Source organism: Lissotriton helveticus, chromosome 5_1 (assembly GCF_964261635.1).
Source record: "Lissotriton helveticus chromosome 5_1, aLisHel1.1, whole genome shotgun sequence".
Lineage (NCBI taxonomy): Eukaryota > Metazoa > Chordata > Amphibia > Caudata > Salamandridae > Lissotriton > Lissotriton helveticus.
In genome coordinates, this window is record NC_136065.1 from 1,174,629,245 (window position 1) to 1,174,643,466 (window position 14,222).

Here is a 14,222-nt window from a genome sequence, read left to right on the forward strand (position 1 = left end):
AAAATGATCCGACCACACACAAGGTGTTATTTGTGGGTGGGAGGACTTGACCCCATGGATCCAGATATGATCGAGGATGTGGCCGCCCTTATGGGTGGCCGACCTGACCAGTTGAATAAAATTCAGGCTCGAAAGACCCTCGAACAATTCGGAAGCATGCGGGCCAGCGTCCTCGTGCTGAAACCAATAATTAAAGTCACCAATGATGACAGTACGGGGGGAGGAGGTAACAATGTTGGTGAGTTGATCAATGAATGCTGAAGGAAAAGACGGCATAGGGTGGGGGGGGCGGTAGAGTACCACGAGGGTGACTGCCCCTGCCTCCGTCCCAAGACTGAGAACCAGGGTGTCCACTTCCGGCAGGGTCATAGCCGCAGAAGTAATGATCTTCAGGTCCTTGCGTATGACCGCCGCCACCCCTCCCCCAGCACGACCTCCTGAGCGGTTGGTATTTAACAGGAAGTAGTCTGGGGGCAGTGCAGCCAAGATGTCAGGAAGTGAGTCATCAGTGAGCCAGGTCTCTGATAACAATAGGACATCAGGACTCTCGGTGAGAAGTAGGTGCAGGATGTCGGCTTGGTGCTTAACCATAGAGCGAGTATTTAGGTGTAAGACCCGTACTTGTGACTCAATGGGAGCCGGAGCCACGGATACTGGCATCGACCCAAGATTGGGGGATGAGGTACCAGAAATGCCAAGGGATGTGATGTGAGTCCAAGTGTCGAGGGGAAGAGAGCTGGCGAAGGCATGTAGGCGCTTGTGCATATGTTTAACTTGTTACCCACCATCCTCAAAGGGTACTTAGACTACTACAGGGGTGTGGAATGTAACCTAATATGTACTTGTCTATGGGACAAGTAGCTTTATAATTCTACTTGTCCTGTAACAAAATCCACTTGTCCCTTTGGTACCACGTAGTGCGCCGTTAAATACTGGCATTAATCTCATTACAGAAGAGCTCTGATAATAGCCTCTCTGGTTTTGGCAGGCTAAAACTATAGATGGATTTGAATTTTGGGCTTTTTCACCAGCTCTTCTCTAATCTTTTCGCATTCTGAGAAAGTTTGGAAATTTACCCCTGAGAACAGCAGAAGTTAAGTTTCCTGGCCTACTTAAGGAAATTCATGTGAATTTATGAAAAATGTAAATCTGTATTAATACAAGGACATAGATCATGGGTGCACTTTTTTGTGACTTTCTTTAACATTTGAGCCCCTAATTAAATCTGAGTTAACCAAGACCTTTTATTTCGATTAAAACGTTTTCCCTTCCTATCTATTGGCTGGCTTCATTGTGTGTGATAGCATTCTGCTCTTTTACAAAGTAGTTTTGTTCAGTGCCAGGAATTTCTATGGCAATGTGGCTTTTATGGACCAAATACTGGCTGTCTAGTAAGAATGCACTGGCAAACAGCACCACGCCTACCTGATAATCCCTAGGTAGAGAAAGGAGCATAGTGCAGGCCAAGTGAGTAACCAGAAAATTAAAATACTCCGAACTTTGATACAAAGCTCTTATACCACCAAGCAAGCAAAATAAGTCATTGGAATCCTCTCCAGAATAGCTGTCTTTTCCAGCTAAGCATCTATCCATTCATCCTTTCACCCACTGATATCTAGCATTTCACCTTTACATTATCATCCTCTCATTCTTACACCCATTTGCCTTTCACCAATCTATTCGTCCATCTGTTCATCTGACAGTCCATCCGCTCATCCATATCCAAACCTACCAATCCATCTCCAAACCTATCCATTTCAGCAATCCGTCCATCCTTTCGCTCATCCGTACTTACTCTTTCACACCATCCATCTATCTATCCTCCCTTTCACTCATCCATCCATCATTTCACTCATCCATCTACCCACCCTTCTACCCATCCATCAATCCACCCTTCCACTCATCCATACATTTATCCTTTACATTCATACAGCCTTTCGATCCCTAATTCATACACCATATAACCCATCAATCCATTCACTTTTTCCTTCATTATAACATCCTTTGTCCATCCCCCATCCCGTCACTGAACCATCTGTCACTCATTCATCCATCCATCTAGCCGGCCACATTTACACTCACTCCTTTCACCCACACATCCATCCACTCACACCCACCCTTTCACATTAGTTGCAAGCCTTTTTCTGTTGAGCTGCAGACAGAAGAGGCCCATCAAAAGCTCCACCTCTCCTGTAGCTGCTAAAGTGGGGCGTTCACGAAGCCCCTGTTCAAACCTATCCTTCCTTCTCCTAACCTATCGATCAAGCTAACTCACCCTGCCTTCCGTTCACTCATCCATCCTTTTGCTCATCTATCTATCCTTTCACCCCACACATCTTCGTTTTCACTCATATTCATCCATCCTTTTGCTCATCCCTCCATCTATCCTTTCGCTCATCCATCCATTCACCCCATCCATCCTCCTTTTCGCTCATATATCCTTCCACCGTTTCACTTCCTCCATTTATGCTTTCACTCATCCATTCCCCCTTTCACTCCATCCATCTTCTGTTTCGCTCATATATCAGTCTACCCTTTCACTAATCCCTCCATCCACCTTTACTCTCATCCCTCCATCCACCTTTACACTCGACTAGACACCCATCCATCCATCGACCCTTCCACCCAGCCACCCACCACCCACTGATTCATCCATCCATCCACCCACCCAGCCATCCATGCATCTACTTCATCTCTCACCCATTAATCCACCCTTTCATTCAGCCATCCATCCACTCATCCATCCCTTCATTCACCCTTGCACTTATCCTTCCATTCTTTCACTCATCCATCCTTACATCCATCATTTGACTCATTCATCCATGCATCTATCCATCCACCCTTTCACTCCACTCATTCATCCATGGACCTATCCATCCATCCAGCCTTTTATTCATTAATCCATGCATCTATCCATCTAGCCTTTCACTCATTAATGTATGCTTCTATCATCCACTCTTTCAATTAATCATCCATGCATATATACATCCACCCTTTCACCTATTCATCCATGCATCTATCCATCCACCCGTTCATCCATGCATCTATCCATCCACCCTTTCATCCATGCATCTATTCATCCACCCTTTCACACACCCACCCACCCACCCTTTCAAATCCATTATGGGCCTTTGTCTGCGGACCAGCAGACTGAAGAGGCCCATCAAGACCTCCACAGCTGCTGTAGTTGCTACTGCGGGATGTTCAAAATGCCCCTGGTGCAGGCACAAAGTGAGACGAGAGGCCTAGTGCAAGGACAGAAATGAGGGTGGCCCTAGGCCTGCATTAAAGCCTCATGGAGAAACTAATTAGCTTTAATGTCAGCCCTGGATGACGTAAGATATGAGAGGCCAAGGGGAGTGTGTCAAGGCTGTTAGAGCGGGCAGCTAGGGTGGTGGGGTGGGGTTAGCATGTTTTGGCACAGGTTAAAACATAATGTGTATAGGAAAGGCAAAGTGCAAAGAAGGGGGTGCACGAGCTGCATGAGAAGAGAAAGCAAAGTGAGTTAAAGATGAGCTGGGATCTTGAGGCTGTATGAGGAGCAAGAGTGGAGCAGAGAATAAAAGGCAGGGGTCATACAGTTCAAGTCAGAGCAAGAGGCAGATAAGGCAGCCTCTTACATGCCAGTGCTATGAGTGTACCGGAACTGCAGAAGCTCGATGTTTGTCTAATGCTCAAAGAAAATAAAAGGAACTGGGGAGGGCCTGGAAGCCACGCAAGTATAGAGCTGGCTGCAACTTTGAGCACTGCTTTATCATGTTAAACTGCTCTGGGGAAATTAAAGTGCAGGCTCCAGGTTTTGCATTGACCCTTTCACTGCCATTAAACTGCTCAGCGCTACTTATTAACAAAGCTGTGCCCAACAGGGTTGAACAGCTGTGTATCGGGTTACCATAAGACTGTCTACTTGTCCTTTGGACAAAATACAAATTAAAACCTCTTGCCCTCCTAAGAAATCTAGATGTCTTGGGCGTTGGGAGGTATGAATTCCCCTCCCCTGCTACTACAATGTTTACCTGCTAAACCTGTGTGCTATTCTGGTTCAAGCAAGTGAATGTATGAAAGATCCAATACTGGAGAAGGAAATGAGTTACCTGTAACTATGGTTCTCCAGAATTGGTATGTGTATATTTCATTGATTTGCATGCGACCCACCCTCCTCCCTGGAGAGGCATCCCTTATTTTTACTCCTGTCACACTTTGGCTTGAAAATCTGAGGAACTCTACCTCTTTTGGGAGTATTCTACAGTGTGCTGTCGCCTGATTATTTATAGTTCAATTTTGGTCCTTTTTACAAAACGAAATGGCTAGGCTATTGCATTGATTTTTCGTTGCATTCTGGAGTATGGTTATAGCAATTTCTGCTTTCTTAAATATACTGTGGGACTCCCACAGCCATGACTGGGATGATTCAAGCATGTGAATCTGAGAGATATCAATACTGGAGAACCGTAGTTATAGATAAATAACTATTTTTTTCTTGGGCTGCAGAGCACTTTCTTGCTCTCCTTCCTGCCTTGGAGCAGTGGGTCTCATCTGCTTCTTCTACTTCAGGTAGACACCGGCTAGTTCTAAGCATGGATTTGATCCAGTCAGTTCGCAGACCCTCCTCCGGGGTTTGGTAATGCCTTATCTGGTAGAGACAGGATCTAGCTGCAGATTTCTTACCGACCCTCCCATCTTGCTTGTTCTGTGAACTTCTTTATTTGTACCTTCTATGTCCTATTTCACTTTTGGGGATATTCCTCCTGCTTGCTATTGGGCTACTCCTCCTTGCAGCTACATCTGTATTTACAGAGATGTATTGCTCTTGATCAGTACACTATTCATAGCCAGGTTCTGTAAGTGGCTCCATGTTTTTGACATGGAAATAAGTCACCGAAGAAACGAATGTCAGAGCGTCTGGAAGGGGCATATATGGTCTCCACCAATGTCACATTCACTGGTTGACGTCACTGAGTCACCCCTCGATGCCCACGAGAGATGCGCAGAGGTACTGCTGAGATTTTATTTTCCATCCAGTCTGGCACCTTTAAGGGAGAATTCCATGGTGAGGAATCTACAGCTAGATCCTGTCTCTACCAGATAAGGCGTTCCGAAGGTAAGTAACTTGTTCTTTTAGTTAAAAGTCTAAAACACCTGGATTTACAAGAAAATGTGTATTATTTTACTGGTACTAGACAAATGAGTGATTAACCCTAATGTATATCTTTTACTTTTAGCCATATGTATGTTTTAAGTTTTAATATTTTTATCCTAGATGTTAAACCAGTCAATAAATTGTGGACCTCTGAAGCTACTGCGAAGCTGCAGATGTGTGTGTCTGGGATCAAGCTTCAGGCCCTCCCTCTTTGTATAACTGAAGACGGTGTCGGAGTGGAACTCATAGACCACAATCAAGAACCTCCACAGATTATCAGTCATGTTCTTGTTAGTCAACATTTGGCACTAAAGAATACTAACAAAGCAGACAATCTGCCAATAAGTGAATCAAGTATTGTATGTGACAAGACCCAAGAAAGAGTACTAAATGATAAATGTGATATGCCACGTCTCATAGAACAAGCAAATAACATTCCTAAATTGACAGAGGCAGAACTGGAAAGTCATTTTGACTCGACACAAATGAGGCAACAGGAAATTCAATATGACAAAATGCCTGGTATGGGACAAGACATATATCACATATCACCAACAAGAGTACAAATAGGGAAAGGGGAACAAGGTACTAAAGTAGATGTGCCTCCTGCTGGACAAATGCCAGAAGAAAGAGAAGCAATCAGTAATTTGGACGTGCTCTCCAGGAAAGGATCAGACAAGGGAAGTTACATGCCACCTAACAAGAAACAGTACAATAAATTTGCCATTGAACTACAAAGTGCTTCCACAGTTGACAAATTACCAAGTGAAGAGGTTGCTTGTAAAATGAATTGTGATGCTAAAAAAGATGTTTCTGAAAAAGGTACGTCCTAAAAATATTTGTTCTGCGTGCCTGCAGTTGGATTTTGACACTTAATGTATGTTTTTGGTATTTCAGTTAACCTCTGCTTTCTTGCTATCTTTGTCAAGGTAAGTGGATACTTTAGCTGAAATTGAAACCCTTTAAAAATGATGCCAGTTCTTCTGACATTTTTCACAGTAGTTCTCAGTTATACAGGAACTAAGATGGTGCTCTGCTAAGTGAGTCAACAGAATTGCACGATTTGTAAATATTTGTCCAAACCAGGAGTTTGTGCTGGCTCATCTTCTATTTAATATATTTTTGACAAATGAGCACTTTGGCAAATTTAATAGTTTCCTTTTATACTGTTAGTTTAATCCAGGTTTGTTGATATATATTAAGGACACAGTGTTAGTTGATAGAGACTGTGGCTTGGCTAAAATGCCTGCTTCAGTGGTAAGACGAACACTGTGTTGCTAATAAAGTTCGAGTTAATGTTGATAATACAAATTACATTTGTTCAGGTTGTGTAAGCTTGGCTAGGCATAAGATAGAAACCTGGTTCATACATGTTTAGATTACATAGAGACTGCGCCCAATCCATATAAAAACTTGTTTCAATGGATATTCTTTCTCATCTTGAACCCTTTCTATTACTCAGGTTGGCTCCAAAATGTTTAATTCTCAGTCGCAGACATGATACTACAGTGGAGTTAATCGGAGGTCTTAGAAAACAGTCAAAGACGAATAAATCTGAGACTTTTTGGTATCCCTGAAGGGGCTGAGGGAGCAGATGCCAGGGCATTTGTTGTGAATTTATTTCAGAAAGCGTTCCCGGATTTATCTCACTGGGACTGGGATTCCCAACTTCAGAGAGTCCATAGGTTACCACTTGTTCAGAGGAACAAGGAAAGCAAATTTCCCGTCCCTTTCTTATATATTTCGGGAATTTTTATTGAGACAGACAGTCTGACTAAAAGCAAGGCTGAATTCTCCTTTTATAACTGAAAATCGGTCTTTCTTTGTTCGGTCCGACCTTAGCAAGGCCACAGTGGACAGACGGTGGAAGCTCCGCAAGCTTATTGACCCGTTTTAATCTCTTGGTGGGCAAGTGTTTCTACAGGAACCTGCTCGTCTAAAAGTTATTAAGGGTGGTCATACTTACTTTTTCACCGACTAAAGGGAGGCCGAGAGCGCACTCTCCACACTCGCTTAATCTAGAGAGAAGGAAAGCTTAGATTTCTAACTTAATCTTTACTTTCATCTTAATGCACATTTCTTCACTGATTCTATTATGATACTTTCTTTTCCTTTTTCTCTTTCATTATTTACTCTTGGGTAGGGTAGCAGGGTGAGCCTCATGCTGCTCCTTATGGTAGCTGCCAATCCAGCGGCAGCAGAACACCGAGGGGTGTTCCCTCCCGAGGGAGGTGAGGGAACAGGGGGAAGGGGATGGGTTCCTTTGGGGGTTCGGGGTTTTTGAAGAATGATCAGATTTATATGAATATCTTTAAATGTTACGGCTAAGATGTTTGGCTTGGAACGTTGCAGGTCTTAATAACAAGAATAAAAGACGCCTGGTCCGAGAAGAGTTAGTATTGTATGACCCACATTTTGTTTTTTTATCGGAGACCCATATTGCTTATAATGATATAAAGTTATTGGAACAACTTGGCTATGAGGTTATTATTTGTTGAACTTTCAATGCCCCAATTAGGGGGTTGCCATTCTTAAAGATAGACGTCTCAGAGTAGAAATTTGTAAAACTGTTTGTGATAAAAGCGGACGTTGGGCTATTGTGCAGTTATTAATTGAAAAATGTAAATTAGTTTTTTGTGTGGTTTACGGCCCAAACTCTGACGATTCTTCTGTTTTTGACCAATTGAATATGGAACTTTTGGAGGGGGAGGGAGAACTTGTCGTCATGGGTGATTTCAATTATATAATGGATTACCAGCTAGACACCACCAGGCACGGTGCTTTTCAACGCATATGCAGATCTCGTGCCGCTATCCTAGAAATAGGACGCATTGATAATATCCGAGATGTCTGGCGTAGTATCCATCCTAATGTGGCTGGCTATACTTATTACTCTGCTCCCCACAAACTCTGCTCCCGCATCGATATGGCCTGGGCTTCTGATAATGTTGTGAATACTAGCTCTATCGAGCTATGTCCAAGGGTCACCTCAGATCACAATCCTATCTTGCTCCTGTTCAATATAGCACAAATCCACACAGGTCCTAGGATGTTTTCTTTTCCCAGGCATTTATGTACAAACACAGCGTTTATCTCCCAGCTCAAGTTACATCTTATAGATTTTATTAAAATGAATCTCAATTCCACTTCATGCATTATTGTTTGGGATGCATGCAAAGCAGGTTCACTAGCTAGGTTCACTCAGCAATTTCTTTTTAGACAGAACTCCGAGCGTCATAAAATAAATAAAACACTGACTAATAATATTCTTTTGCTCGAACTTTTATTGGCCGAAGCTTTACGCTTATGCTCTCCTAATGTGGTGTAATTGGGATTAAAGCTAGGACACCTAAAAGCTACCTTTAAAACAACACTAGGGAAAAAAGTAGTGTAAAATTACACAAATTCCATATTTCCCAATATGAGAGTGGGGATAAAATTGGGAAAATTTTGGCTTATAAAGTCGCGGATGAGAGAGCTAACATTTTGATTAAAACTCTAAGGGGCCCTAATAATCTCACATATGACCAACCGCTATAGATATTAGAACAGTTTGCAGAGTTTTATAGGAAACTATACACTCCAGAAAACCATCCCACCTTGGTTAGTATTCAGGATTATGTGGATTGTAATATCTTAGAAAAGCAAGATCTCCCTTGGGCTTGATCAGTTGTCTGAACATATTAGTCTGTTAGAGATCCGGCAAGCTATTTTCTCCTTACCATCGGGAAAAGCAGCCGGGGAAGATACTTTACCCGTAGAGGTTTACAAAATCTGTATCGATGAGTTATTGCCTCTCTTCCATCAGGTCATTTGTTTTATTGGCGATCATGGGAAAGCCCCGAGTTCTTGGAACACTGTTAAATTGTCTTTTTAAAAAGAGCAAGCCGGCTGACGAATGCCGGTCATATCGACCCATTTCGCTTATAAACACAGGTGCTAAGATATTTGCTAAAGTGCTGGCCACTCGATTGGCTCCATTTATACCAAAATTAGTCAATCCATAGCAGCATGGGTTCGTAATAGGTAGGGATACTACAGCTCATATTAATATGGCCATAACTGCCTTTGACATAGCAGAGATAGATTCCACCCCACTCGGTATGATCTTATTGGATGCTGAAAAGGCTTTCGACCGGGTGGGGTGGGATTATCTCTGGTCGGTAATGACTACCATCGGTTTTAGGGGTCAATTTGTAAGATGGACCCAATCCCTATATGATAACCCTACCGCAACAATCAGCTTTGTGGGCTTGACGTCGGCCACTTTTTCTATATCTCGGGGCACCCGTCAGGGGTGTCCTTTGTCACCCCTTTTGTTTGCCCTTTCGATGGAAACATTCCTTCATGCTCTGCAATCGCAATCATATATTATTCCTTTTAGTTTGGGCCCTCATTCATTGAAAATAACAGCATATGCCGATGATATTGCCATTTACTCCACTAATGTCGTAAAGGCTTTACACGGAATATCTACTGAGACTAGTAGATTCGGAGATGTATCCGGATACAAATTAAATTTAAATAAAACTCAAATAATTGTTAATTATAAACCATCAGTTGCAATATCTGGGCTATGTCCGACTGCCACTTACTTAGGGGTTAAAATTTCATCAAAAATGAGGGATATAGTCACAATCATTTATGACGCTTTAGTTAAAGCTACTGTTTTGCTACTAAAAAAAAATGGCATAAGCTCCCTTTAAATATTATTGGCAGGATTAATCTGATTAAAATGAAAATACTCCCCAAATTTCTTTATTTATTTCGGTCCATTCCCTTATAATTTAGTAATCTGATGATCTGGATTGACAAGCCCAGATCGGTGACCTCGGAAGGGCTTTGTAGACACGGAACTTCCGAGTCTGTACTCACGGCGCCTCTGGGACATGTAGTTCCGCATACGCCAGGCTCCCTCTAGGTGGAGGTTTGAGGATATGACCTCGCCTGACGGAAAGGACACAAGCTGTCAATCCCCTACCTTTCCGGGCACCCATCGTAATCGCTACATCTTTTCTTTAAAAAACTGGACGGAATATTTAGTAGTTTTATTTGGGGATATCGTAAAGCTCGTCGGTCCATGGTGTTACTTAAAGGCTCTTTAGATAACGGTGGGCTCAACTTTCCTGATTTTAAATTATATTTTTGGGCAACTTTTCTAGATTGCTTACGGTCTCTACTTAATACAGACAATCAACTTTATTTTCATATTTTTATGTTAAGTTCGGAATTCCAATATGTTTTTGTTAAGCGTTAATGACCCCAACTATTTTAAAAGGGTTAAATTTAAGACTGCCAGGGATACTGTTAAGATCTGGTTTAATATTCTGGCTTTTTGCAAAACCTCTTTTTTTCATCCCAAAGTTTTGTTATGGGGCAATCCCAGACTTCCAGGGATCTTCAGTGATGGTACGGCAAATATTTGGCTCGCACATGGTATAAAGACACTGGGGGATTTATATGGCATTCACAGTTTTCTGAGTTTTGAGACGCTTAAAATCCTATATAAAGTAACAGATTCAATGAGGTTCAAATATATTCAAATTTATGATTTTCTTATTCGCAAGATGAAAATAAGTGAAATATCGGACTCCGACATCTGGGATTGTTTTTATTCACTTAAGAATGAACCTTTAATTAGCAAAGGATATAGGTGTCTCAATATTTACAAAATCAGTGATTGTTCCAAATTAGCAAAAAGATGGAGCACTAAGCTGGGGCTTAATATAACCCCTATTATGATTACTTTATCTTTTCGTAACATTAACAATCTAGTTCAATTTTCAAGCTTAAGGCTTCAGCAATTTAAAACCACCTGTATGCTCTATCATACACCAGAAAGGATTTCAAAGTGGTCTACGAATAATTCGTTCAGTGATCGAACTAAATGTCCCAAATGTGGCCTTATTGCTGCGGATTTGGAACATATGTTATTTTCTTGCCCTATGCTATCCGAGTTTTGGTCAGGCCTGGACAAGATAATGAAATAAAAATTGGCCTGCTCTCCTCTTCTTACGGCATCTTCTGTACTACTTGATATACACACCATCACTATCCCGCAGCAAGCTGTACTTACTATTGTATTATCATGTGCTAAATTAGTTGTTGCACGTGCCTGGATTTCTCCTAACCCTCCGGACATCATGGAACGGTGGTCATTGGTCAATGAAATTTACTCTATGGAGTATGCTTTGGCCAAGTTAAGAGGTACTTGCTCATTAATGAAATGTGCGAAAATTTGGGGTTCCTTTATCATTTGAATGTTTTCTTCAAAAATGTTGGTATATATTTTGGGGAAAGTACCTGCAACTTCATATGTTTCTTTATCTTATTTATTGTATTGAGTTGTATTGTAATCGTTCTAATTTTCATTCTGGTATTTTGTCTTTTCTCCCTTGTCTGTTTTGTTTTTATCAATTTGTATCCCTCTCCCTCGTGTTGTGAATAAAAACTATTTATATAAAAAAAGGAGTTATTCGGAGGTCTGTGAGCCACCAACATGAGTGATCAAGCAGCCCAATCAACATGCCAACTAGTTTAGGTTACTTCAGTTTCTTAATTTCTGTGTTTCAGATGTGTTGTGCTCTAGAGCCTGTAGGAAGCTGGTTTAGTATATGATGCCCACTTAAGTGAAGCACCTTGCACTAATCCAGACAACCCTTATGGTGATTTTAGTGGTCTTAGACAACCATAGAAAGCTCTCTAAATGATAGCTGTGGTGAGCAGCATTTAGGCTTATCCAGAAGGAGTGTAAAGTAGATGGTTTTACCAAAACTAATCATATACTGTAGGTTAAGTGAAAAAGAACCACACAGTGAGTTTATAAAAAAAGGTATATTATACACACTCACTAAGACATTGGTATATCTTCTACCCGTAGATATCAACACAGTACACACAATACTTCAAATGTAAACCGGTAAGTAAGCATAAATGCACAGTGCTCTCCAGGGGGAGACCAAACCATATAATAACGAAGTGGGATGCGATCTGTGACCAAAGTTGGGACTTGAACCAGATGACTCAGAAGAGCTGAGGGCACAAGAACCATCCGAGGTAAGTACCTAGGAATCCCACGGAAGCTGTGTGCAGAGTGGAAACACAGCCGCGTACTAAATACAGTCAATGGGAAAATCGAGGTTGCAGTTTTCAAGACGCAGGACCCTTCCCAGTGGACCCTGAAGAAACCCAGTGGAAGACAGATGGTTGGAGAGTCGCCCCATCCATGGATACTCCAGGAACCAGGATACCTACACCAGGGAAGCCGGTGCATAGGTGTGAAGTGTCGTCGGAAACTACCGTAGAACACAATGGAGGACTTCAGGAAAGATGCTGCTGGCGAAGAAGGTGGAAGTGTCCAATGACATCCAAGGGTGGATTCAAGATGAGAGGTACCTGCAAGCAAAGGAGAAAGAGTCTATGCCACTCAGGAGTGACCAGGAGGCACGGAAGACTAAAGCCCACTGATGTCGGAAATGCAGGAGAGTCAACGGTGCCCTTGAAGTTGCAGCTATGGGAACCAGGCGACGCTCTGGAAGACAAGGAGCCGTTAATGAGCTGTCCCATGTCAGATGTCAAGAGCCAGGAGCTCAGTGTCTGGCAGGGTCACCAACAAGCCTTGGCAACAGCAACCAACATAGTCGTTGAAAAGGGGGCCATGTCGGAAACAGCAAGGCCAAGTGACTAACCACGTGCAGGTACGTTAGAGAAGGCCCTGGGCAAGCAGGGGAGCCCACTGGAACCCAAGAACCTTGAGAGGACCCAGAGGCCGGAGGCGCATGAGTCGCAAGAGGACCTTGAGTGGCTCACCAAAGGATGAAGGCCCATGGCACAAAGGATGTGATGCAGGCGAAGAACTTGGCTGCAAATGATGCTTCAAGCTTGAGCTTCTTGTACCCTGAAGATCTCTGGAGGACAGTCAGCAAGCCTTGGTAAGAGAAAGTCGAGGCAGTGCACAGAGGTACTGCTCCAGCTGTTCCGACTAAAGAAACTGGCTTCAAACTTGCTATGGAGACCGTGCAGGCCTCGAGGGTGTTGCAGGACTACCACCTGTGTTGCTGAACATTTCGAAGTCTGTATTAGCTCATGAACAGCAGACCAGTCCGCTTTGATGTGGTGCCTGCAAATGCAGTGTAGTGACTCCTTCACTCCAAGGGAAATTCCTTTGTGTGTCTTGGATGTCCACAGGCCTTATGAGGAACCTGTATGGAGCGCAGGCACAGACTGGCAGGACGACAAGACCAGGAGCAGCAGGAGTCTTCCCAGTTGCATTCTCGGTTCGCAAAGCGGAGACCAGCAAAGTCCGAAGTGCCCAGACGGTTGAAGTTGAAGTGGTTACGGATCTGAATCTAGGGACCCACCCACAGGTAAGCCCTTAAGTACCCTAAGGAAAGGATTGGGACAGTTCAATGGTTCCTCCCAGAGGAGGGCTGGACAGTGGGAGGATACTCCCATGTCCTTCATCCAGTTTTGCGCCAAAGCGGGAGCCAACTGCTCCCTGTACTGGTTTCAACTGGAGTATGCAAGGAGGGCACCAAATGTGCCCTTCAAAGCAGTCTAGTGGCGATGGCCAGCACCCACTACCCTGTCCCAATACACCAAGTCCTGTCTGTCAGCTGGTCACAACTCCCCGTGTCAGGAAACCTATTGTCCTGCCTTCCCCTGCTCGAGCTTGGCTCAGCAGCAGGAGGGCAGAATGGTATCTCTGTTCGGCGGTAGCCAGAATTTGCTTTCCGGGGCTAGAAGACGGATATCTGAAAGAGACACGTTAGTGATAGATTCCTTACCTTAGAATATCCCCAGGCGTCAGACTAGATCCAGAAAGCTTTCGTCAGCAGTACCCCTGGGTGTCGATAGGCATAGTCGTTCGGCTTCGCATGCGTCGTTGGTGTTGCATTTGCCGAGATCACGTCTCTGGAGCTAATTAGACGCGCCCACGCGTGATGACGTCAGTTCTTTTTTTTTTCGCGCCAGCAAGCGCAGATCAGGAGAGAGCGGTACCCCGCCACTTGTTGACTGAGTACATTTTTTGCTTTTTATTTGCAAGTACACTTACCTCTGGTGCATAGGGATGCCGAGTTGC

The 14,222-nt window shown here is 43.3% G+C and overlaps 1 protein-coding gene across 2 annotated transcripts in view; it reads left to right on the forward strand.

The window, feature by feature from the left end:
- TDRD1 (tudor domain containing 1) overlaps positions 1-14,222 on the forward strand; it is a 2,637,228-nt gene that overhangs the window by 1,540,274 nt on the left and 1,082,732 nt on the right. For both annotated transcript variants that reach the window (XM_078643866.1, XM_078643867.1), the window contains exon 19: positions 5,261-5,962. In XM_078643866.1, coding sequence (XP_078499992.1) covers positions 5,261-5,962 — 702 coding nt within the window. The remainder of the gene's footprint in view (positions 1-5,260; positions 5,963-14,222) is intronic.